Below are 27,304 nucleotides of genomic sequence, written 5' to 3' on the forward strand. Positions count from 1 at the left end.
TATGGTGTCTACAATTAACATCAGTGACAGCAGGCAACATAAATGTAATCTGTTAATAGTGATCATCATAGTCAACAGTAACAAGGCATTTTCCAAATCAAATAGATTACATCTAATCAATGGGCACTTATTATATATTCTGCCTTTTGTAGAAACAATTACTGCAGAATATCAGCTCAATAAAGCAATTGACACCACTACTGCTCAGTACAAGATAAAACAAATTGACTCATTTCTAAACAACAACAAAGGAACACAGGGAAATGCATCAGTCAGTAAAAATTCACTAATCAGTAATCAACGATTCATTCTGATTTGTGCTTCTAGTCATTTGCAAACTTATATTTTGTATTTCTTGCTACATTTACAGATTTCTTCATAGATCTAGCCTGTATTTATACATCATGATGAATCATGTTTTTTTGACTGATTAAATCCTAAGACCTCATATGAACTATCTTGTTTTTTTATAAATAGTTTCTTCATATGCTGTAAATAAGTAAATAACATCAATCTCCTTTTTCCATTTCCAAAGTGAGCCACCAGAGCTTCAGGGTATAAACACTGGCTGCTGCACCAAGAGATAACATTGCTTCAAAATATCTATACTAATGGCTGGATGAAAACTAAACAGATATTTTGTGGAGGACAAACTTCTCTGCTTGGCTGTGTGATTGAGCTCTGCAAAGGACTGGCATGTTGTCCCAATTTACACATCAGAACATGCAGGAACTTTTGTTTTAGTTCTTTTCACTTAATTGAATTCTACAAACTTGCTTTTCTTTAAGTAACACAGGTATTTTTACTTAAATAAAGTAAGTACAGTATTGCATTAGGTTGCTAATTACTTTAAAAAACGACTAGTCAAGAGGTTAGTGATTCTCCTGAAGAATTTTTTATTCTTGCCTCAAACTATGACCTGGAGTAATTAAAAAAAGGAATGAACCTATTTTTTCAGAATTGTTACGACTCACAATCCCCCTTTCTGTAATTTAGGCTAAACTCATAAAAGTTGCATTGCAATAGAATTGCTTTGTGATTCTTCATTATTGAAGTATAGGATATGCACTTTTAGTGGCAAAGACACCAAAGAATGATTCATTATCACAAGATAGGTCATTGAGACCTTGCTTTGATTAAACTATTTACTACCATTGATTAAACTATTTCCTACCATTAACCATTTATTAAATCAGATCAACTATTAAGACCTGACAAATTTAGATCTACAAAATACCTATAATTTAATAAGAATTCGCTAGGATGACAAAATCAAAACTGCATTTAACAGTTCTTCTGTAAATTACAGATAATGTGTCATATCCTGCGGTGAATATTGCAACAATTTTTCAACAAATCAATAGTTTCAGAAATATTTTAGGAAATATATACTTCAGTACTCAATAGTGACAACACTCCTTTTCACTGACACTAGATATTCAGAAAGTTATGTTCAAGAAATTTTTGAAAGTTACAAAGGAAGCTATTGTCTATAAAGGTATGAAATCTATAAAGAAGCAACCATTTTTTGGACATTTTTTAACTAGTTTGAACTTTCCATTGTTAGGATTCAGGAAAATGTTGTAATTTGTATTGTGTTTATCAGTAGCATCATAATTGCAGTCAATTTTTATATCACATATGATACTACATACTACTAGACTAGGAATGTCTTCTGTGCAATGTATGACTTGTGATTTAATAGTGGCTGTTTAAGATTTAGCTGTGTTTTAAATAACATTTATTATTATAACTATTTTTAAAACCTAATTCAAAAGCAAATACATGTACAATGTTTAGGAAACTAGCTCATAGTTTAATAGGGTCAAGCATTCATTCATTTTTATTTGACCACAAAAATCACATTTACAATCCAAAAGGATCTTGTTTTTGCAGTGCTTGACATTGGTAATTTCATATAGACCAGGAGAAAAGAATGCTAATGTTGATGCCTGTTCAATGCGAATTCTCTGATTCTAAGGTCCCCTGTACCTAATCTACAGCAGAAATATATGTGTACTTAATTTCAAGTGTAGACCAGAGACTTTTACAATGACAACAGAACAAATATGTTCCAGAAAGTATGTCAAGAACACATGGAAAGAAGGAGCTGTTCAGATATTATCTTTAATTTTTATAAAAAGTTACCAGGAAATAATGGACTCCATTTAAAGGGACTGGCAAATTTGTAGTCTGAGGACAGGTAAGGAGTTCAAATACAAGAGAAGGCAGCTAATCTGCGAAAGCGAAACTATGAGCACAAAACAAAATCATAGTCAAAAACGCCTTGTTTAATCACTCATCTGTGTTTAATGTATTTTTCATGTTCATGAAGGACTGGGTAGAGAATGCTAATGATGACATTTCAACTCAGTCCAGTACTTAACTATGTTAAGTCCAAGAAAATTATGGGTTCAGGCATTGACTGGATAAGAAATGTTTATGCAAGTGATGGAAGTATGTCAAGCTCACACTCGTGTGACAATAAAATATTAGTTGTGTTTCACATTGAAGAACATAATATACAATTAAGAAGGGGTGGTCTAAACATAATCAAATTATCATCATATTGTTGTAAAATTGTGGGTCTGGAGTATCTGAATTATGGAAGAAAACACATTTTTCATGGGATATGTCTGAGCTGGCAGGCTATGGTGGCCCTTTTTGTCTTAAAATTTTTTTATAGTATTGTGATAGACTGGTTTAGCCATTATCCTGGAAGAGCAACATATAAAATGGTCAAATGATGACAGACACCATTAGTACTTATCACTAGTGAAGGGTTTATGTAGTAAAGTTTACATGGGTTACGAAATAAATATACAAAAACACTGACCTGTAGAGATAATTAGCAGCACTTATCTATCAGCAATACTGTATATTCCAACCCCTGTTCAGAAAACACAGTTGTCAGTGTGCAGTGTGCAGGCAATAAAATAATACAATATAACACAGGCAACTGTCTTAACTTCCAGTGATGATTTCCTTTTGAACTAGGAAATCAATTTTGAAGAGTCCCTTAGGGCAAAATCTAGAGTGATGGCATAGCCACACTCCTCACAGACTATCTCTGGTCTAGAATGGGATGAGTTCCAGTCTGCCAAGGGATTTTCTATTATTTTGAAGACTGCTCCAATTTTAAAGGGGGGATCTTCAACTTAGCAAAGTTTCAAGCAGTAAAGACAAGAGTGTCATTAAAATGCTTGGTCATGAACTTGTGTTAGGGAATAAACATGGGCTATTTTACTTTCAGCTGATTTAGAGGTTAATCAAATGGAATTCATTTTAAAGTTTTCAGAGTTCTCTTTTCATAACTTAGATAAGAAAAAGCCATTTTTCATCCTTCCAAAATTTACCACATAGGTAGAATTCAACTGATTGAAAGGGCCAACCATTACCAACACTGTGAAATTTTTTAACATTAATTAAACAGTAAAGCTTCTATTTAAATAAAGATCAAAATTGATTGAGGAGTTAGGAAAGTATGGGAAAGTGAGGGTGTGGAGACATTTTCATTGTCTTAAGAGGAAGGGATCCATATGAACAAGCATTGACCAGCTTGGGAAAGGAGTTTGTAGGCCTCTCATATTAGGTTAGGTAGACTTTGTTATCTGCAGGAAAGTACGAAACATAAGGCATTGCTACACAAGTATAACTAAGCAAAGACAAAACAGCTGACAACTATTATCTAAAGTACACACACACTCAAGATTATTACAAAGTAGAATAATTATCTTTAGCAGTACACAAACATGTTCAGAATTTAGCAGTGTCTGTACAAATAACAGAATTGAACATTTTTATAGCTCTGGGAGTAAAAGAGTTATTAAATCTGATGATCTTTACCCTTGGGAATCTAAATTTGCTGCATGAAGTTTGGCTGTTGAGAACTTTCCACAACACGGCCTCCTTAGTCTGTAACTTAATGTCCTATTAGTATTTTTAATTGCTTTTACATACTGGCTGAGACTACCCAGTTTTTCTGTATGGTCTACTTTCAAACTTTCTAAACGTTATATCTAAAATTTTGTATTCACCGATTTAAACCCACAGTCAAATGCTTTTGTTACTTGGTTTTAAACCTCTATTATGCTATTCAGGCACTGTACTGGCATAATGCAGCCACAGGTAGTTGAACTAAGCCAAAGGACCAGGGGCCTCGTGTATAAACGATGCATACGCACGAAAATGTTGCGTACAAACGTTTCCACGTTCAAATCGCGATGTATAAAACCTAAACTTGGCATAAAGCTATGCACATTTCCACGGTAGCTCAACTTGCGTATGCAAGTTCTCCGCTCTGTTTTGCAGACTGGTGGCACCCAGCATCAAAGCAGTGCTACTGTTCCAGTGTGGTTTCCCTTTCTTTTTTAGATCCACATCCCTGTAGGCTTTATAAATACACTGAAATTAACTGCATATTGTTTATTAGTTTAATGCATCTGATTGTAATTAACCTGTAACAATATAATGGTCCACAGAATGGTCAAACTATTCTAAATACAATAGCTGCTTTAGCGTTGTTACTCTCACTGCACCTTCTTCGTCTGCTTCAGCTGCTCCCGTTAGGGGTTGCCACAGCGGATCATCTTTTTCCATATTACTCTCACTGCACCACTCGGAGTATTTATATCACTGTATCTGAGTGGGGAATTACAGCTCTACAGCAGCTGATTGGAAAGAGAATTATCAGTATACAGCATCAAGCACCCGCTGCCTCAGCCATGCTTTCTATTGAACTGCTCTCATACGGCAAACGCTTCAGAGCCTTTCCTCGCAGTTCAGAAACAGTTTCATCATAAGAGCTCTAAACGCACTCAATCAGTCCATCAAGTGCTCCTTGTAGAACTGTTTGTAGTTATAAGTACAATTACCTCACTGTAAACTTGCGATAGTTATAATATTGCACAACCTAAGCCACTTTATAAAGCGCGTATTAACATATGATAACGATATCATTTTTAAGATGAAATGCAGCAAAATATGCTTATATGTATGTATATGTATATATAACTTCATTTAAATAATTTATATTGTTAATAATTAAACATGTGAGGACATGGTGCCGCAGTGCTAGCGAGCGTGGTTCACGGATTGTTCCTTCCTCGCGCTGTATTCTTGCTGGTGCTGGAAGGATAAATGGATAGAATAATTAAACATGTACTATGAAGATATTTCAATGTTCCTTGAAGATCTGAAGAATCTGCGTTCTAAGCTTACAGATGGCTTAACAAATGTTACAGAGCTGATTGTGTGGTGATTGGGTATTTGGTGAAAGAAGAGTAAGGACAGGAATTGGGGGTTAGTATGTTTGAAAGAGACAGTACTGCTACAATAAAGTATTTCATCAATGGTCGTGCATGGCGCAGCAAGCATCTTGCGTGAGACATGAACAATCACTGCGCCACCATTTTCCCATGTTTAATAACATGCTTTAACCCCTATCATCATGAAAATGATATCATGAATACATCACAGTATTTTAATTATTCAGAGAGCTGTAATATTATGAATGTAATGGATTCTGTGTCCTGTTGGAGGAAGAGAAAGCCCAGGAAGCACGTAGTGATTCACACACATACAGCACATAGAAGATCAAATACAAAACAAAGCATTTAACCTGCTACTTTAGTTATGATGGGATTTGAGAAACTAAACATTAAACGATTTTAAGAAGAAGTTTATGATGTTCTACTATGACAAAATAAACTACGTGATTAAAGTGGAAAATTCGAGATTAAAGTTGACATTTCGTGCTTTTTTCCCACTGTGTGTCTATTTTTTTTTCTCTGTACCCTAATAAGCTTTCATATGACACTCAGACAGTGGGCTACGACTCACCTTTTCACAGCAACTTTGATATGTGACAACTTTTTTATTTCGGTGTGTGACTTTGTGAACTTTAGCTTTCGAGTTTCTCCGACATGCTATGTCACTTGATCAACTTCCTTTTGTTGTTTATACCACTGTTTAAACCAACAAATAGTACATTTTTCCTTGCCTCCACTTGGTATTCGTTGAAATCCTTCTATTTTCCCTTGTGCTTTTGCCATGGTCTTTTCACAGAAGGCTGATCTTAAGGGCTATTTGTATTGATTTGCATATTCAAAGAGGCATATTTCTGGGAGGAGTTGGGGCGGGACAGCAGGCGCGTGCAAGAGTGTTACTTTTCATGCTGACTGGGATTTATGGAGCGGAAGAACATGGAAATTGGTCGTTCGCACAGATTTATGCATCTGGATTTTTTAGTGCGGAAGCACATTTTCGCTTTTGTGCTTACGTCATGTTATAATATGAGTTCTACGCACAGCGTTATGCATGAGGCCCCAGGTGAGCAACCATGTAGTTTGAAAGCAAATGCAAAAATAAGGGCAGGACAGAGTATTGTACAGTAGCTTATTTGCAGTAAACATTTTTCCTTTAAGAAACAGTATTTCACTACTCCTGTCCTTGTAAATGAAAGAACAAAAACAGTAACTCCTTTCATCTAAGGAAAAAAAAGACATTCTTCAGAATGGTTAAATGCACCTTAAAATGAATTTGACATTGGTTTGAGCGATAAGGACTTTAATTGATACTTCAATTATTTTGAACAAAACTGCTGCATTCAATATTGTGAGATTTTTGAGACCCCGACAACCCCTAAACTGCTCTGTGCACCAAAACTCTGTTAACGTAGGCAGGGATGGCCTGACTGCCACAACTTAAAGTTCAGAAGCTCATCGTGTAACACGTACGTCTCACGCTGGTTGATGTGGAGAACATTTAAAACCAGCCGCTGACTTGGCAAAATGTTCACTTGCTGTTTTCTAACTTGTGCATGAAGTCTATCTACTCATTTAATCTAAGAAGGGAGCGACTGCAAGATAATGACAGCCTCAATGCATACATGCTGGGGTTTCTAAGAGTGCTGAAGAGACAGTTCCTGTTTGGATAACTTTGATATGACAATAAAACTGACCTTTTTTAAAAAAATCTGGACTGACCTTCTTCTCTCTTTGCTAGTCTGTGACCCACACATTACAATATATCTTAATATCTTCTCAAAATGCCTTAAAGACTGAAGATCAGTACAATATATACCATAAACCTAGTATATTTTCTTATTAATAATATGAAATATTAGCAAAGGAAAGGTTTATGACCCCAAAATGTAACAATTTCAAGAACAGCCACTCATCAAAAAAATTTTCATAGTATGTTTTTTCAAACATTCCATTGTATGTTAATTCATTACCTCACAAATCACAGGTTGTAACATTTGTATGTTTTTTATGGTTTACATCACTTTAATGGTTCCAAAATATGCATTTGCATAAATGTGCATTTGTTGTCTCTGGGCAGTGAGTCACAGAATAAGGCACAGAGTACAACAGTATATCTAATCCTTATATTGCCTATTTTCTAAACATAAAGAAATCCAGTTATTCAGGCTGATGACATTTATTTGTAAATAAATAATGACTTTTCTCAGTTCAAGTTAAAACAATTTTGAAAAATTAAAACAATTAGTAATAGAATTAAGTACTGTAATAAGTTTCATTGACAGCAAGGATTGGCTAATTAAGAAACTGTTAAGATCTGAAATGGAGGACTTCCTATAAACAATTTGGAGTAAGTTATGCAATTTGTTATTTTTTTTTAAATTAATTTCTCAAGTCCACTTAAACCAAAGCCACACATAAGCACCACCGCCCCTACCCAAAAGTCTTGTTATCTAATTTTTCAAATATTTATTTCAAGACTCTTGTAGTTCTAAAATTATCCACCAGATGGTGAACTGTTTCTTATCAACAACTAGTATGATAGATGGCTTAACGTCTATTACAGAGCTAATTGTGTGGCGATTGGGTATTTGGTGAAAGAAAAGTAAGGACAGGAATTGGGGGTGTGGAAGAAAATTTAATACATACAGGCACATCTTGCGTGAGACATGAACAATCACTGCGCCACCGTGTTCCCATGTTTAATAACATGCTTTAACTCCTATCATCATGAAAATGATATCACGTATACATCTCAGTATTTTAATTATTCAGAGAGCTGTAATATTACGAATGTAATTCCTTCCTGTCGGAGGAAGAGAAAGCCCGGAAGCACATAGTGATTGACACACATAGAGCACATAGAAGATCAAATACAAAACAAAGCATTTAACGTGCTGCTTTAGTTATGATGGGATTTGAGAAACTTGTAAATTAAACGATTTTAAGATGAAGTTTATGATGTTCTACTATGACAAAATAAACTATGTGATTAAAGTGGAAATTTAGAGATTAATGTTGACATTTCATGCTTTTTTCCCACTGTGTGCCTATTTTTTTTTCTCTGTACCCTAATTAGCTTTCATTTCACACCAGGCAGTGGGCTACGACTTGCCTTTTCACGGCGACTTTGATATGTGACAACTTCTTTTTTATTTCGGGCACTGTGCGACTTTGTGAACTTGAGCTTTCGAGTTTCTCCGAGACGCTATGTCATTCGATCAACTTCCTTTTATTGTTTATACCTCTGTTTAAACCAACAAATATTACGTTTTTCTTTGCCTCCACTTGGTATTTGCTGAAATTCTTCTGTTTTCCCTTGTGCTTTTGCCATTGTCTTTTCATAGAAGGCTGATCTTAAGGGCTATTTATATTGATTTGCATATTCAAAGAGGCGTAATTCTGGGAGGAGTTGGGACAGGACAGCAGGCACGTGCATTACTTTTCACACTGACCAGGATTTATGGAGTGGAACAACGTGGAAGTTGGCGTTTGCACGATTTATGCATCTGGATTTTTTTGTGCGTACAAACATTTCCGCTTTTGTGCTTACGCCATGTTATAGTGTGAATTCTACAAACGGTGTTATACATGAGGCCCCTGGAGATGAGTCTTGACTCGAAAACCAAGCAAAAGTGTAAGAATCAGAACATTATCTCTCATATAGCAATGCTGAAAACTAAAACAAAATGTCAAAATTCAAAGTCATGTGAATTGATTCAAAGTCAAAAACCAGAAAACACACAAAAGTGCTAACATAAAAAAAATCATTTAAAGATACACCCACAGCCCTGGGTATATTTCACAGAGCCAGCTTGTGTATTGTAGCACCAGTGACATGGAATGGCATGCCTTTAGGTGCCATGTTCATTATTTACAGTAATAGCACCACAACACCACAATAATATTGCTTTTCCAAAATCTAACACTATTTTAAATCAATAATGACAAAACTAAAACTTAACTGGTAATTTAACATAAATTTGAGATCCCTAAGAATGAATAATAAAATAAAAAATTAACAAAAATTGACATAAAAAAGCTGATTGTGCTTAATAAATTAACAAAATGATCTCAGCTGTAACGAGCACAACCCCCACTCTCCAATCTCATGCTTCATGATTATTAACAAACTAATACTGGCCAATAGATAAAGTTATTTCTAAAAAATACACATTAAGTTCTTGCATATATTTTATCATTAGCTTTTTTTAAGCAGGATTTGTAAGGAAATATTTTTTGGCCACAGTGATATATTCCCTTTGAACCATCATAATCATTTAAGAACTTTATTCTGAATTACCTTGAAATTCTTTATTTTTTACTTAATATTTATTGTAACTGTGACATAATGCTTACCTCTTCACATTTAAATACATCAATAAAATATATTATATATTAAGAGCAGGTGCCCTTTCCATTTCAGTATGTTTTACTTCATGCTTGTTACTCTAAATTCACTCTGTGTGTATCTAGGTGGGGTCTGTGATGGACTGGCATATGGCATAGAATTCTTGCATTACACACAATGCTGCCAGGTTAGTCTCTGTTCCACTGCAACCCAGATGTTGTTTAAACAAATTGTAAAATATTCTTAACATGTTCTCCTCTTTTCTTAGATACAGATCAGGAAAGGAGAGATGCCAGGATTCACCAGCATTCCAAGGAACAAAGACCTGTCCAGTGAGTCAAAGATCATTGCATCAGAATACATCCCTTCTGGTTACATGATCTATCATGGTCTTAGGGTGACTTTCTTCCCCTTTATACACTTTATTATGTAGACCTTAAAAGAATGCCTCAAATCACATACTCTTATCATACTGTGAGGATTAACTGGAGCTGTAGTTCAATACTCTCCAGTTCCTTTTATATCTGTAACCCCAGGCAATTAGATAGAGTACCAGAACAAGCTGAAGTTATTAAGTTGCACATTTAAATTTATTATAGGATGTTTTCATTTTCAAATATAACTAGGTCCATAAACAAAAAGCAAACAGCAAACCATACAACCTGATAGTACTAGTACACTTGATTCTCTTCGTAGTCAGCTCATTGTCTGTATTGGGCCAGGCAGGCATATGGACACAGAGAGAAAGAGCTGATGTTCTCAGAATGGTAAATGGCAGGCCGAGTTTCTTTGCTCCATCTTTCTTTATCTTGGTCCAGCCACCTTGACCATACCTCCTGGGCAATGAGGTAAGCCCTCTTCCTATTTCATACCAATCCTATTAAGCCACAGCTCAGTCCTCCAGTCCAGCCCCTATTTTAGCCTAGTCTTTTAGCGGCTTGTATACCCCCAGGCTAGCTGGGCTGACTAGTAAAGTCATGCTTTTGCTTAAACATTTCTATTGTTAGACATAAATAATAAAAAAGTGTTATAATAAAAAATGTTAATCAACCTAAATGCTAGATATTATTCTCGGTTACAAAAACACAAAAAGGATAAGAATCCAGTCATTGACAAATAGGAATTCTGTCCTGCAATGGGCAAAGCTGCGCTGGCACGGGGCCTTAGCCAATTTGCCATGTCTGGAAAAACCAAACAATAGTTTTTGCAGTTGCTGTTTAAAAGGTTGGAAAGGGTGCCACTAGGATTTAAAAAAGCTCAAAGAAAAGCATATTTGAGAAAACTACTCAAAAAATAAGGCAATGTTTCTTTATTATAAAGTGGCTGAGACACAAGTTTCCTCTCTGGGTAGTAACATATCTGCACACCCCATACATTCCAGTGACTACAAATAGTATGTTTTCTCATTACTTATACACAGAGAGTACCTTTTTAGATATACTTTCTGAATCACACCATCTGCCTTTGGAAGTGTTTTTTTCTCCTTAATTGGAATAGTTACATGCTCATTAGAAATACATGTTGCACTGATTTTTATCTTTGCAGATATTGCTGAACTGCCTCTCTTTACCAATTAATTTCTTATGTCTTCATTTTTTATTATAGTCATTTATTTTAATCATTTTTAATTTTAATTATTCCTAGGTCAAACTTTGAAAGGAACATGTGGTTCACAGTCAGCTGAATATGGCATTGGAAAAGGAAAAAATGAAAAGGCTCACCTGGCAAAGAAGAAGAATTAGAAGCCGGAGTCAAGGGGAGAAAAGTGGAGGTAGGAGAAAAATAGCAGAATTGTGTTTAATTATGGCAGATGATAGATATAACAGCTAAACTTTCTGGTTTCTAAGAGGTATAAAGTCATATCTTTTGTGTTTCACCCTATCTATCAACCTACTGTAACTCACCTGTGTGTTCTTTTGTGGATCCTTTAGTAAAATCCTTCTTATTAATATATTGTGGTCTAATCTGGAGATGGTGTGGGTTAAAGGCTTGCTTAAGAGCAGATCTAGTTGATCATAGTATGTCACAAAATGTCAAGGAATGCAAGGATATATGAAGAATTGTGGAAATTCACAAGTAAAAAATAGCCAACTTCAAAGAAACAGTTCATTTGCAGTTTATTTCCAAATACAAGAGAGGTCAAAGAACAAAAATGTAAAAAATATTGCAGACAGTCAACTAGAGATTCAGAGATACTTTTTATGAAATGCTGGAGATTTAAAAAATTATACTTTTGTCAGATTTGATAAAATAATGTGCTTATAAAAACAACTAATTTACTAATAAGAAAATATTCTGTTATTTGATTGAGAAACATTTCTTAATACAATTTAAACTACAAAACATACAAAAAATAAATTATTATAGTGAGTATACTCTACATGTGTTCAATAAAATGAATTATTGCACACATTATAATTGTAGTGCCTTTAATCGTATGAGATACCTTAATCGTATGTGATATATATATATTTGTATAATGTCTGTCTTAACCCAGCCACAGGGGATGCACAAACCAGTGTGTTTCTTTGTGCCGGTCCCAAGCCCGGATAAATGGGGAGGGTTACGTCAGGAAGGGCATCTGGCGTAAAATTTTGCCAAATCAATATGCGGACAACAATACAAATTTCCATACCGGATCGGTCGAGCCCTGGGTTAACAATGACCGCCACCAGTACTGTTAGTCAATAGGGTGCTGGCAGAAATTGGACTACTGTTGGCCGAAGAAGAAGAAGAAGAAGGGGGAGACGTGTCCAGAGGCAGGAGGAGAGGAGGAAAGTAAAGAGAGTGGAACTGAGGGTAGGAACTTTGAATGTTGGCAGTATGACTGATAAGGGGAGAGAGTTAGCAGATATGATGGAGAGAAGGAAGGTTGATATATTGTGCGTGCAAGAGACTAAATGGAAGGGGAGTAAGGCCAGGTGGATTGGAAGTGGATTCAAATTGTTCTATAATGGTATGGATGGGAGGAGAAATGGGGTAGGAGTTATTCTGAAGGAACAGTATGTAAAGAGTGTTTTGGAGGTGAAAAGAGTGTCAGGCAGAGTAATAATTATGAAGCTGGAAATTGGAGGTGTGATGATGAATGTTGTTAGTGCATATGCACTGCAACTTGGGTGTGCAATGGGTGAGAAAGAAGAATTTTGGAGTGAGTTAAATGAAGTGATGAATAGTGTACCCAAAGGACAGAAAGTAGTGATTGGAGCGGATTTCAATGGGTATGTTGGTGAAGGGAACAGTGGAGATGAGGAGGTGATGGGTAGGTATGGTGTCAAGGAGAGGAATGAAGAAGGTCAGAGGATAGTGGATTTTGCCAAACGGATGGACATGGCTGTGGTGAATACGTATTTTAAGAAGAGGGAGGAACATAGGGTTACGTACAACAGTGGAGGAAGATGCACACAGGTAGATTACATCCTATGCAGAAGAGTTGATCTGAATTTGATTGAAGACTGCAAAGTGGTGGTAGGGAATAGTGTAGTTAAGCAACATAGGATGGTGGTCTGTAGGATGACGTTGGAGATCACGAAGAGGAAGAGACTGAGGGCAGAGCCAAGGATCAAATGGTACAAGTTGAAAAAGGAAGACTGCAAGGTTGAATTTAGGGAGGAGGTGAGACAGGCACTGGGAGGCAGTGAAGAGTTACCAGACAGCTGGGAAACTACAGCAGATGTAGTAAGGGTGACAGCAAGAAGGGTGCTTGGCATGACATTTGGAAAGAGGAAGGAGGAAAAGGAAACCTGGTGGTGGAATGAGGAAATACAGGAGAGTATGCAGCGGAAGAGGATGGCAAAGAAGAAGTGGGATAGTCGGAGAGATGCAGAAAGTAGACAAGAGTACAAGGAGATAAGGCGCAAGGTGAAGAGAGAGGTGGCGAAGGCTAAAGAAAAGGCGTATGATGAGTTGTATGAGAGGTTGGACATTTAGGAGGGAGAAAAGGACCTGTACTGATTGGCTAGACAGAGGGACCAAGCTGAGAAAGATGTGCAGCAGGTTAGGGTGATAAAGGATACAGATGGAAACGTACTCACAAGTGAGGAGAGTATGTTGAGCAGATGGGAAGAGTACTTTTCAGAGGCTGATGAATGAAGAGAACGAGAGAGAGAAGAGGTTGGATGATGTGGAGATAGTGAATCAGGAAGTGCAATGGATTAGCAAGGAGGAAGTAAGGACAGCTATGAAGAGGATGAAAAATGGAAAGACTGTTGGTCCAGATGACATACCTATGGAAGCATGGAGGTGTTTAGGAGAGATGGCAGTGGAGTTTTTAACCAGATTGTTTAATGGAATCTTGGAAAGTGAGAGGATGCCTGAGGAGTGGAGAAGAAGTGTACTGGTGCTGATATTTAAGAATAAGGGGGGTGTGCAGGACTGTAGTAACTACAGGGGAATAAAATTGATGAGCCACAGCATGAAGTTATGGGAAAGAGTGGTGGAAGCTAGGTTAAGAAGAGAGGTGATGATTAGTGAGCAGCAGTATGGTTTCATGCCAAGAAAGAGCACCACAGATGCAATGTTTGCTCTGAGGATGTTGATTGACAGACGAGATTAGACAGGAGTCCCCATGGACTATGATGTTTGCTGATGACATTGTGATCTGTAGCGATAGTAGGGAGCAGGTTGAGGAGACCCTGGAGAGGTGGAGATATGCTCTAGAAAGGAGTGAATGAAGGTCAGTAGGAACAAGACAGAATACATGTGTGTAAATGAGAGGGAGGTCAGTGGAATGGTGAGGATGCAGGGAGTAGAGTTGGCGAAGGTAGATGAGTTTAAATACTTGGGATCAATAGTACAGAGTCATGGGGATTGTGGAAGAGAGGTCAAAAAGAGAGTGCAGGCAGGGTGGAATGGGTGGAGAAGAATGTCAGGATTAATTTGTGACAGATGGTTATCAGCAAGAGTGAAAGGGAAGGTCTACAGGACGGTAGTGAGACCAGCTATGTTATATGGGTTGGAGACGGTGGCACTGACCAGAAAGCAGGAGACAAAGCTGGAGGTTGCAGAGTTAAAGATGCTAAGATTTGCACTGGGTGTGATGAGGATGGATAGGATTAGAAATGAGTACATTAGAGGGTCAGCTCAGGTTGAACGGTTGGGAGACAAAGTCAGAGAGGCGAGAGTGCGTTGGTTTGGACATGTGTTGAGGAGAGATGCTGGGTATATTGGGAGAAGGGTGCTAAGGATAGAGTTGCCAGGGAAGAGGAAAAGAGGAAGGCCTAAGCAAAGGTTTATGGATGTGGTGAGAGGGGACATGCAGGTGATGGGTGTAACAAAACAAGACGCAGAGGACAGAAAGATATGGAAGAAGATGATCCGCTGTGGCAACCCCTAATGGGAGCAGCCGAAAGAAGAAGAAGAATAATGTCTGTCTTAAATTTCTTTTCTTTTCTGATCTATCATTTTATTAAATTTCTTAACCTGTCTCCATCACTGAATCCTTCCCCAATTAGTACATTGTAGGCTTTATCACACATCAAATTATACATTTATTTGTATTCATTTTCAGTCTATTTTCAAATCTTAGTGAGGTCAAGGAACAAAAATGTAAAAAAAATAATGCACTGGCGGTCAACTAGAAAGTCTGAAATACTTTTTATTGGGGTGAAGATTTTAAACATGTTTTTATCAGATTTGAGAAAATACTTAATGTACTGTACTTATAAAAAATAACATACTGTATATTTACTAATGTGAACATTTTTTGTACACCTCTGCAAACTGAAATAGTATTCAGTTATTTGATTAAAAGAGAAACATTTTAAACTAATTTAAATTAGAAACCATTGTTAAAAATAAAGAGTACACTGTACCAGGGGTTCATTAAAATAAATAATTACACAAATTATGATTGGAATATCATATGTTCCATGCATACATTTTATATAATGTCTGTTTTAAATTTAGTTTATTTGTTTTCTGATTTACCATTTTATTTATTTACTCAACCTTTCTCAATCACCAAATCCTTTGCCATTTAATACATTGTAGGCCTCATCACCCTCAAATTACATTTTTTAAAGAAGTTCTTCATGGCATGTCTTTGTACAGCTGAAATTCAGTGCATCCGGAAAGTATTCACAGCGCGTGACTTTTTCCACATTTTGTTATGTTACAACCTTATTCCAAAATGGATTAAATTCATTTTTTTCCTCAGAATTCTACACACAACACCCCATAATGACAATGTGAAAAAAGTTTACTTGAGGTTTTTGCAGATTTATTAAAAATAAAAAAAACTGAGAAAGCACATGTACATAAGTATTCACAGCCTTTGCTCAATACTTTGTCGATGCACCTTTGTCAGCAATTACAGCCTCAAGTCTTTTTGAATTATACATTACATATACATTATACAAAGTTATTGTCTGTTTTTCACCTGCAATTCTTTAATTTAATATTATTTATTGTATCAGTATGCTGCTGCTGGAGAATGTGAATTTCCCATTGGGATTATCTATCTATCTATCTATCTCTCTATCTATCTATCTATCCTTGGCCAGTTTTGCCCATTCCTCTTTGCAGCACCTCTCAAGCTCCATCAGGTTGGATGGGAAGCGTCAGTGCACAGCAATTTTAAGATCTCTCCAGAGATGTTCAATCAGATTCAAGTCTGGGCTCTGGCTGGGCCACTCAAGGACATTCACAGAGTTGTCCTGAAGCCACTCCTTTGATATCTTGGCTGTGTGCTTAGGGTCGTTGTCCTGCTGAAAGATGAACCGTCGCCCCAGTCTGAGGTCAAGAGCGCTCTGGAGCAGGTTTTCATCCAGGATGTCTCTGTACATTGCTGCAGTCATCTTTCCCTTTATCATGACTAGTCTCCCAGTCCCTGCCGCTGAAAAACATCCCCACAGCATGATGCTCCTACCACTATGCTTCACTGTAGGGATGGTATTGGCCTAGTGATGAGTGGTGCCTAGTTTCCTCCAAACGTGACTCCTGGCATTCACGCCAAAGAGTTCAATCTTCATCTCATAAGACCAGAGAAATTTCTTTCTCATGGTCTGAGAGTCCTTCAGGTGCCTTTTGGCAAACTCCAGGCGGGCTGCCATGTGCCTTTTACTAAGGAGTGCCTTCCGTCTGGTCACTCTACCATTCAGACCTGATTGGTGGATTGCTGCAGAGATGGTTGTCCTTCTGGAAGGTTCTCCTCTCTCCACAGAGGACCTCTGGAGCTCTGACAGAGTGACCATCGGGTTCTTGGTCACCTCCCTGACTAAGGCCCTTCTCCCCTGATCGCTCAGTTTAGATAGCCGGCCAGCTCTAGGAAGAGTCCTGGTGGTTTCAAACGTCTTCCACTTACGGATGATGGAGGTCACTGTTCTCATTGGGACCTTCAAAGCAACAGAAATTTTTCTGTAACCTTCCCCAGATTTGTGCCTCAAGACAATCCTGTCTCGGAGGTCTACAGACAATTCCTTTGACTTCATGCTTGGTTTGTGCTCTGACATGAACTGTCAACTGTGGAACCTTATATTGACAGGTGTGTGCCTCTCCAGATCATGTCCAATCAACTGAATTTACCACAGGTGGACTCCAATTAAGCTGCAGAAACATCTCAAGGATGATCAAGGGAAACAGGATGCACCTGAGCTCAATTTTGAGCATCATGGCAAAGGCTGTGAATACTTATGTACATGTGCTTTCTCAATTTTTTTATTTTTAATAAATTTGCAAAAATCTCAAGTAAACTTTTTTCATGTTGTCATTATGGAGTGTTGTGTGTAGAATTCTGAGGGAAAAAATGAATTTAATCCATTTTGGAATAAGGCTGTAACATAACAAAATGTGGAAAAAGTGATGTGCTGTGAATACTTTCCGGATGCACTGTAAGTGCAAACATCTGAAAATACTGAGCTGCTCCTTCAAAGATTGAGAATCAGATCCTCTCAAGCATTTCCTTATACCCAGCTAAGAAATTCCCTGTCATCTGATTTTTCACAGATCTTCGTAGATCTATTACATCATGTATCTTTTTAAGTCCTTAATTTGCCAATACTGTATCTGGATAACTGTACTTCAAGATAAATTATTATAAACACTAAATTATTAAATTATATGAAAGAGCAACATATATTTTAACTCAGCAGCCTTTGATTTCATATTGTATCATGGGACTATCAAAACAAACTTTACAATGTGCTGAAAAAAAGAATTGTGCATTTGCTACAATTTCATCATCAGACAGGATGTAAAATTTCATTACAGAATGCTTACGTCATTTTCCTGTAAATGGCCTAAAGACTGTCATCAACATAAATGACAGTCTAAGTTTTACAGTTGCCATTAAAGGAATACTCCAAAATTATTTTTATATGTTACTTACGCTTGTGTGGTTTGTAGTGATGACCAAGAAATATTTTGTAATGTCATGTTTTCAGGTAGAATTGAGATAATAAGTTTTCTGATAGAATAGGATCTTATATAGACCAACTCTGGGCAACAATAAATATCAAAAATATCCATGAAAAAAATCTCTGGTTACTCATATAGTATAATCCAGGGGTAGGCAACGTCAGTCCTGGAGTGCCACAGTATGTGCAGGTTTTTGTTCCAACCCAGTTCCTTAACGAGAACTCAATTATTGCTGATGAAGCACATATTGCTTAAGTGACATTTTAATGCTTCGTTTTAGTGGTCTCGCTTGTTAAGGTTCTCCAACCTTAATTGCTTATTTCAATCTTAAACTGCTGCATTCAGTGTTTTAATTGCTCCTTATTAGCAATAAGATGTAAAACAGGGGTAGGCAATGTCGGTCCTGGTGAGCCGCAGTGGCTACAGGTTTTCATTCCAACCCAATTGCTTAATTAGAAACCAATCATTGACAATCTCAGACCTTATTTAATTTTATGGCTTGTTAGTCTGTGCAATGTAAGGCTTTTATATCGTAGATTTTTTTCCTTTCCAAGGATATCATCCAAATGATTTGAAGCCTAAAACAGATCATTTTCAGTCTGTCACATTTTTCTATTAAGTGTTTTATTAAATCAAACCGTGCATGATGAACACACACAGATGTAATTGGAAAAAAGCTAGCTGGAGAACTGCTGGCTGCTTTGTCTTTTACATCTTATTGCTAATAAGGAGCAATTAAAACACTGAATGCAGCAGTTTAAGATTGAAATAAGCAATTAAGGTTGGAGAACCTTAACAAGCGAGACCACTAAAATGAAGCATTAAAATGTCACTTAAGCAATATGTGCTTCATCAGCAATAATTGAGTTCTCGTTAAGGAACTGGGTTGGAACAAAAACCTGCACATACTGTGGCACTCCAGGACCGACGTTGCCTACCCCCTGGTATAATCCACATGTCAAGTCATACAGTCATATACTCACAATGTGCAAGACATATGGATTTATTTCTAACATCTTGTTAAGAAAATACCTCTGGAAAATAAAAGTTTACAAAGGAAGTCTGTTCACACTTTTGTATTGAACACCTGACTCTCCCACTCATTCATTGGTCAAGAGACTTGTCTTCAGTTCAAATGTATGATCCTGTATGAACAGATTTCCTGTTCATGGACTACTTTAATTCTGCCTAGGTATTTATTTGGCAATATTTTACCAAAGAATGCATGTGTTTTGAGATTTTTAATGGATATTTTGTATATTTAGTTTGCTCTTGACAAGCATCAGCCAACATAGGCTCCTGTTCTTTTAGAAATATTTGCATTTTCGATGAAAACATAAGCCAAATTATTTTCTCAGTCATCACTACAGACCACAAGGGGTAAGTAACAAATGTAAAAAACATCATTTTTGTGGGAATTCCTTCAAGTTTTACTCAACTGAAACATGCAATATTGATTAAAAACATGGATTAAATTAAAAACTTATTCTCATTTATTTAAAGCAAGAAAAAGCACATGTTACATGTTGGGACTGATAGATGGATGGTGGATACATTAATGTTTGTTTTGTATTCAGAGATAAAAGGTCATAATTAAAATGAGCTACTAAGGTATCAGACTGAAAAACAAGCAGAAACTATAGAAAACAATCACCTACAAAATACAACTATGGACTTTTACAAAACCTGAGCTCCTAAAAAATGTAAAATGTATCTACATAAACACTTGTTTAGTTGTCCATATGAGTCAATTGACATTCTTACTTTTATCTCTCAAAATCATTTTCTTGTTTTAACACTATTAACAAATTTGTAGCAAATAGAATCATTAATGTCCCATAGGCCGCCCTGTTTGTTATTTATTGTTGATGTAAGGATGTTTAAATAAAAAACTATTTGCTCATTTATCAACAGTTCATGGATTAAATCCTTCAGTATAAAATAGCAGACATCATTACATTAATTAGCAGATTAACATGTTAACTGATTCTAAGGTATAACAAGCCAAATGCACCTATTACTCAGTTTTCATAGAGATTTTGAGTCAGATTTTCAAAAGGCAATGAAGCAGCTAAATGTCAGTGGTGTTAAAGGTAAAAATGATATTTCCCTCATTCCGCTCCCCAGGTTGCAAATTTTCAGCAGTAAAAATTGGGATATACAGTAGTTATACTGAAAATGTGTAATGCAAACCAAGTTGAGTATAATTTTGGGGACAGCAGTGAACATAATGGGTTCAAGGGTAAAGCGATTTCTGGGGAATAATTTGCTTTAGGATGTAGAAAGAGTAGTGGTTTATGTTCTTAGCCTGTGTACTCATTTCAGACATTTGGAGGAAGAAAGTTACTGATCAATAATGTAGGTGTTGGGGGCAGTTGTGTTTTGCAGTGTAGTACTTGTGTGTATGAGTGTTTTTCTAAGGACAGACAGGACAATCTGAGGTTCTTGAAGACAAATGCATTTTCTGGACTAGGTGTCTCCAAAAACAAAACAACTTCAAAAAATCTAAGACAGAGGGCACCCTTTATATCTTCAAATCTCAAATTTACATATTGATTATATACCTAGAAAACAGTCAGAATGCTTATATAAATTGGAAAACTTGCATTAGTTACAAGCAACTGCTTCATGATTTTTATGACTTGGTTAGAATCTGGTGACATTTGCTTGCTCCCTCTTCAGCTGGAAAAGTCAGCCTGCACAAAGCTTTTATCAGCTCCAGTCTATTGTATAAGTATAGCACAGACTTGCAATTCTAGTATAGGTCTCTTCACTCCAACTATTCTTCCAAACTGGACTAAGGAACATTCTGTTTTCTTTACATTACTTCTAATTGCTGGCTTTGGTATGTCACCTATTATTTTGGATTTGTTTAAATGTGGAGATCCTCACATGTGTCTAATATTTTTCTTCTCGACCTCTGATTCTAGGCCATTCTGATTAAACCTGTGACCTCAGGTCTCATAGCACTTCCAATAAGGAAACATAAAGATGACAAGCCAGCAGTCATGACAAAGACGGCTGTTAAAAACTTATATAGCATGATAGAAGACTCCTGCTGCTTCAGGTAAGACCAATAGTCGGAAAGGATGAGCATGTACGTATTCCCGTCCTTAGGAGGCTGGAGTCTGAGTACATGATTGGAGTCCAGTACCAACTCCCCAAACCCTGTTAGAGTGCTACCCACTTTTAGCATCTCTTCCTTCTCTTCCAGCCACCAGGGCTTCTCCATGTTTAACAGATGTCCAAAGTAATCCTTAAAACGGAGACGACTATGCACTAGTTCCAGACTGAGGCCCGTGGCAGTCAGAGGGGATTCCACAAGCACAGACACCCGTGTGTCATAATCACTGTTAGCTGCCAGGCTGAAAGGCACAGTTTTGAGTGTCTCTTGAAGGTTTTTCATCTTAGGAACCCTGAAAAAAACATAAATTGAAAGTTAAACTTCTTTTATTTTAAGGAATTGTAATGAATCTATACCACCATCCTTTTAAATTAATATTTAAAACAGTGATTTTGTATTTTAGTAAACATCAAAATCTGAGCAATAATTTAAAATGAGATTAGAAAAACTATGAAAAAAGCTACTGTATATAAACATAGAGTATACTGAAATGACTGTTATATACAAGGTCCAGCTCTGTCACTAGTGTTGAGATTTTACCGCTGCTCAGATGTAACCGCACAGACATATTGAAATAAACACTGTAGATTGCAGCAAGTCAAGTCAAGTCAAGTTGGGGAGCCTGCACAGGTATAGTGCATTGCCGCACCCACTACACGATGAAACAAGTCAGGATCCCAGTTGGCAACCCCCCAGGCAGACACGCAGCCCAGTCCTACCCTCCGGAAATGACCCTCTATCTGCCGCAGCCAGGTGTTATATGGGCGACCCTTTTGCCTGGTCCAGCCACTCGGGTCCCCAACAATGAGGATTTTACAAGACGGATCATCCTCGGGGAAACGCGTCACATGTCCGTAGTGCCGTAACTGACGCTCTCTTACAAGGCAGGTAATGTGCCTCATTCGGGACTCCGTGAGCAACTGCTCATTCGACACAAAAGTCAAACCAACGGTACCCAAGGATTTTCTGGAGAGACACAGTACCAAAGGAGTCCAGTCTTCATCTCAGGTCACTGGATAGTGTCCATGTCTCGCAACCATATAGCAAGACAGGAAGCACCAGGATGCTAAAGACTTGGACCTTCGTCCTTTTGCATAGATATCGGGAGCGCCACACACCCCTTTCCAGCGACCTCATGATCACCCATACTCTCCCAATCCATCTACTGACTTCATAGGAAGAGTCACCAGAGACATGAATGTCACTGCCAAAGTAAGTAAACCTCTCGACAAGGCTGACACTCTTTCCACAGACAGACACACTGCTGATGGCTGTGCCCAAGAGGTCATTAAAGGCCTGGATCTTGGTTTTTATCCAGTACACTCCCAAGCCCAGACACTCAGACTCCTCGCTCAGTCACTCGAGTGTCCTGATCAGAGCCTCCATTAACTCCACGAAGATCACAGCATTGTCAGCAAAGTCAAGATCTGTGAATCTTTCTTGACCAACAAATGCTCCGCAGCCACTGGACCTCATGACCTTGCAACGAACAGAGTAGGAGCAAGAACACACCCTGGGAAAAATGCAGAGGTTCTGCACAGCACTCACAGTACCAGTGTACCAGTGTCTTGCCATTATATCCAGCAACCTTGAGGGGATTCCGCGAACCCTCAGGATGTCCCACAGGGCAGCTTGATGAACTGAGTCGAACGCTTTATGAAAATCGACAAAGGCTGCAAAGAAACTCTGCCGATATTCACGTTTGCGCTCCATGAGAACCCTCAGTGCCAGGATGCAGTCGATGGTAGACTTCTTAGGCGTAAAACCAGACTATTCCGGTCAGTAGGTGAGCAAGTGATCACAGATCCTATTGAGGACAACCCTAGCAATGACCTTACCTGGCACTGAGAGCAGTGTTATCCCCCTGTAGTTGCTGCAATCCAGGCGATCACCCTTCCCTTTCCAGATAGGGATGACAAGTCCCATTTTCCAGTCAGTTGGGATGATGCCTGTCTCCCAAATGGAAGCAAAGATTGCTTGCAATGCCAGGAGGACAGCCTTACCACCAGCCTGGAGAAGTTCATCCCAGATACCACAGATCCCTGCAGCCTTTGCTCCCCTAAGCTGGTTCACCACCTGTGCAATCTCAGTGAGATTGGGTGGTTCACAGCTAATTGGAGGATCAGCCTCAAGAACTGTGAACCCAGAGATATCCAATGTCCTAGCCGGAGGATCAGCTTTGAACAACTACTCAGAGTAGCCAGCCCAGTGGGTCACAACTGCAGTGTCATCCGTAACGACTGTTCCATCAGCCGCCCTGACTGAGATTCTCCGAGGATCCGATTTAGATGTGCATAATGCTTTGATTCCTCTGTAAGCACGACGTGGGTCGCTAGACCACAGATGGTGTGTTACTTGCTCACAGATTCCTCTAACAAACACCTCTTTATCTGCCCTCAGAGCCCTTGCAGCCATCCTTCTCAGTTCCCGGTACAGACCAGAGTTGCCATTGATCTGTGCACTGCGACTCCTCTCGATAATATCCAGGGTGCCCTGCAAGATGAAGCACCTCCTTCTGGGAACACCAGTAACACAAACACAAACCTCAGCAACCTTCAGGGTCTTGTCACGGAAGGTCTCCCACATCACATTAGGATTGTCGGTCGTACCCAAATCTACAAGTTCCTCAAACAAAACTGTGTGCAAACTCATTAGAAACAGCCTGGTCTTGGAGTCTGGCCAAGTCCAGGCTAGTTTTCCTAGCAGGTGGTAACCTACTGGACCTAAGCTGGATCCTAAGAGTAGCAACAACAAGTCTGTGGTCAGAATTCACAAACTGGGCACTTCTGTAGACCCTGCAGTTTTGCAAGAGCCTCCAGCGTTTGCCCATGAGGATGTGATCGATCTTCTTCACCGCACCACCAGTATTGGAGTACCAAGTCCAATGATGCGGTTCTGGGCACTGGAACCAGGATACAGCAATCCGCAGCCCCTGACATTTTGCAAAGTCAAGGAACATGGAGCCACTTTCACCATGGTCATCAGACCCAAGGGGACCATGACAATCCTCATAGCAAGCCCTGTCAGTGCCACTGGCTGCATTGAAGTCACCCGTGACCAGAGGAGTGTCACCTTGTGGTAAGACCCATCAACCACCGAGCAAAGCTGCGAATAAAATGTCTCCCTAGCTGAGACATCACTCACCGCGATCAGAGCATACACTGAGACAACAGACAAGGTACCCAGGGAGTACCGTAATCTGAGTCTCATAATACACTTGTTGAAAGGAGTGACATCAGACATCATTGGAAGAAGCCGATCCGCTACAGCAACAGCTTCTCCCTGAGTATGACAGCCATCAGACCCACCAGACCAATAAAATGTGTATCCACCTTCAGAGATCTGGCCAATACCCAGTCTGCGCACCTCATAGAGTGCCGCCACTGAAATGCAGAGTTTACACAGCTCCTCCGACAGCAGAGGAAGATGATCATCTTGCTGGGGAGACAAGACATTCCATGCGCCTACCTATATGGGCCGCCTCAAATTGGGACCCGAGTGCTGCTGTGCAGCGGGCGATGCCTCAGCACCACACCAGTTCTGATCCCCAACAGACCTGACCCCATTGGCTCTCCAGTGGTTTCATCTCTTCCGGGGATGAGGCTCCCGAGGGCTTTCCCCCATTCCCTTCATGATGCGAGCAGCCTTCCTATCGGCAGCTGCAGCAGAGCTACTCCCGCGGAGAGCAAAAAGGAGTCCTTTCTGTCGTTTTGGAGCTGTGTGAAGTTTTTTTTACGGTGGCTGGAGTGCCGATCCTGCCACCAACCCCCATGATTTCCCTGCAAGTTGAAGGGATGTTGAATCATGCTGCAGAGAGTTATATGATTTATTACTTCTATATGATTTGTTCTTCATTTATGTAGAAAAAGAATTAAGCTTGTGTACAGTTTAAGGGACTAACTTGCATTCTTTTATGAGAAAATGCTGACCTCTTGATACTAACAGAACACCCTGTGATATTATAAATTAATGTGATAGTTTCTGAATTCCTACTTAAACTTATTTGAGCCTATTTCTTAAAACTGTGAGTGCTTTGATAACCTCTTTATCTGAAAGAAGCAATGTACACATTCCAATTCAGGGAGTAGTAAGCTATTATAATTTATGTATAATCTCAAAATGAACTGCCATGTATATTTGTTTTAATACATGAAGAGAGGCCCCATGTTAGACTGCAGATTGTCTTTTCTGGCCAGCCAGTGGCACTGAGCTGGGGGGGGCTCCAGTCTCTTCGGAGGTGTGTGTGTGGGGTGGGGGGGGCTGCAGTCTCTCTAACTCACCAAGAATAAAGAAATTGCTTTTTATTTTAAATTGGTGTTTGTTTTTCCATTGTTTTTGACTTCAGCGTTCACACCTGTTGCTATAATGGTCTTGAGCACAAACTTTTTCCTAACTATAGCGACAATTACACCATACACCTGCAACCTCCTGGATTCAGTATTCAAAGATCACAAGTCCAGGTCACATTGCCAGTGTCAGAAAACAGCTGAATGAAAAGCTTCATATTTTGATACATTGGTTGCTAACCAAGTATGTTGATTATTGGCCTTGTGATATCTTAATACAAGAATCAGTAATAAAAAAGAAACTGTAAAACTGGAATGTGGATATGCAAATCTCAAAAGATCTACACCACTTCTGGAGTTCAATTTCTTATTTAGTTTCCAAGCCATAACTGTAACAGATGATATAATGGGATTCAATCAATTAATTTTTTGGCACTAGCTTGGCTAGTATACAAGTGGGATTTATTTTTATTATGATTTTGAATGAGACCAAGTGGAGTAAAACCTTGGCCTGTCCTGTGAATTGTGTAACCAGACTTTTCAGTATTCCAGTTGTTGGAGTAAAATCTCCAGTCAATAGTTTTGGTGAACTTTTTATGAATTTACCTCAGGATTTCATACAACTAAACAGAAAAAAAAATTCTCTGTTTATTTGCATTTGCACTAATGTCTTTTCCTTTTTGAACTTTTCTTACTAAGATACTTAATATTACATATTTCAATGTGTAATATTAGGTATCTTAGTAAGAAAAGTTAAAAAGGTATACAAACCTGAACTTGTTTCAGATTAATTCAGTTAAGACTGAATTTTCTTAAATTACAACTGCAGCTCACATGAACTCAGAGCCACTTCCATGATTTTAATTCAATATGAAAACATTCACTAAAATCACTTCACTTCTTTTGCCTCTCTAATTATGCAGGCATGAATCTGCCTAGTACAAAACACGTAAGTTCAGCAATAAGGTTGTGCGAGTATTCGACCAACTTTCAGCAGTTTGTACATCTTAAAAGATGCTGTATGTGTTACAAATGATATACCAGGTACAACCAAAAAACATTCAACAGGGAGTGGCATTGGTGGAATTACATTACACAGAAACGTGGAAACAGAATGATTGCCTGGATGCTTTTCAGCTCAACAAGATACCTACCTGTTAATAGTATATTAGTCAAGATTTTCTTAAGAATATAATAAGAGGATAGGCATATGTTCACATTTTTCCTTTAAAGTTGTTCTATTAATATGTCAGTCAATTTGAGTAAAAGGGAAATGTCTATGGACACCGCAGAAAGTGAACACTGACAGCAAAAGGCGCCCACCTGCTGTGTTCCTTTTTGTAAACAAAAGGGTTTAGAAGGTCATTATTGACACAACAAACAATATATCATGGAATTGGTGGAGTTGAGTGTTGAACATGCCAAATTGACCCATAATTTAAGACTTTTCCATAGATTCATTTTTTCGCAATGCCTTTCCACTTCCACTAACCATGTACTTGTAATCTTGTTAAAAACTTTCTTGTTCTGTTGAACAATGGACTTCTGGATGACTCCATAACATGTTGGAACATAATGGCTGGTCAGCATTTCACCATCTGGTAGGACAATACCTGAAAAATAAATAAGAGCACTGAATATCATATCTAGCAATGTTGTTAGAGTCTATTCTTTTGGCAAAGTGTTGTCAAAGATAATGACTTGGAATGACTTGTGTCCTGCAGTGGGTTGGCACCCTGCCCAGGATTGGTTCCTGCCTTGTGCCCTGTGTTGGCTGGGATTGGCTCCAGCAGACCCCCATGACCCTGTGTTCGGATACAGCGGGTTGGAAAATGGATGGATGGAGTTAAAGGCATGGGAGATGTCAGTAAGAAAACCCTTCTTTGTTTTCTAATCATAAAAATATTTTGGGTGCTATGTGATGCTT

General features: G+C 38.3%; 1 protein-coding gene across 1 annotated transcript; it reads right to left on the reverse strand.

Annotated features, from left to right (window-relative positions):
• Positions 1 to 20,739: 20,739 nt before the first annotated feature.
• LOC114645476 (mitochondrial ubiquitin ligase activator of NFKB 1-like) lies at positions 20,740 to 26,976 on the reverse strand. Its single transcript, XM_028793326.2, has 2 exons — positions 26,870 to 26,976; positions 20,740 to 21,383 (listed from the first exon to the last, which is right to left on the reverse strand). The coding sequence occupies exons 1-2, from the start codon at positions 26,965 to 26,967 to the stop codon at positions 20,894 to 20,896; spliced, it is 588 nt and encodes a 195-aa protein (XP_028649159.2). The 5' UTR covers positions 26,968 to 26,976; the 3' UTR covers positions 20,740 to 20,893.
• Positions 26,977 to 27,304: the final 328 nt, after the last annotated feature.

Source organism: Erpetoichthys calabaricus, chromosome 2 (genome assembly GCF_900747795.2).
Source record: "Erpetoichthys calabaricus chromosome 2, fErpCal1.3, whole genome shotgun sequence".
Lineage (NCBI taxonomy): Eukaryota > Metazoa > Chordata > Cladistia > Polypteriformes > Polypteridae > Erpetoichthys > Erpetoichthys calabaricus.

Excerpts from the sequence above, each read along its gene's own strand:
- LOC114645476 (XM_028793326.2), bottom strand. The coding sequence starts at position 26,967 with ATGCTGACCAGCCATTATGTTCCAACATGTTATGGAGTCATCCAGAAG. Across the intron at positions 21,384-26,869 it reads AACAAGATTACAAGTACATG|GGTTCCTAAGATGAAAAACC; the intron begins GTTAGTGGAAGT and ends TGTTTTTTTCAG.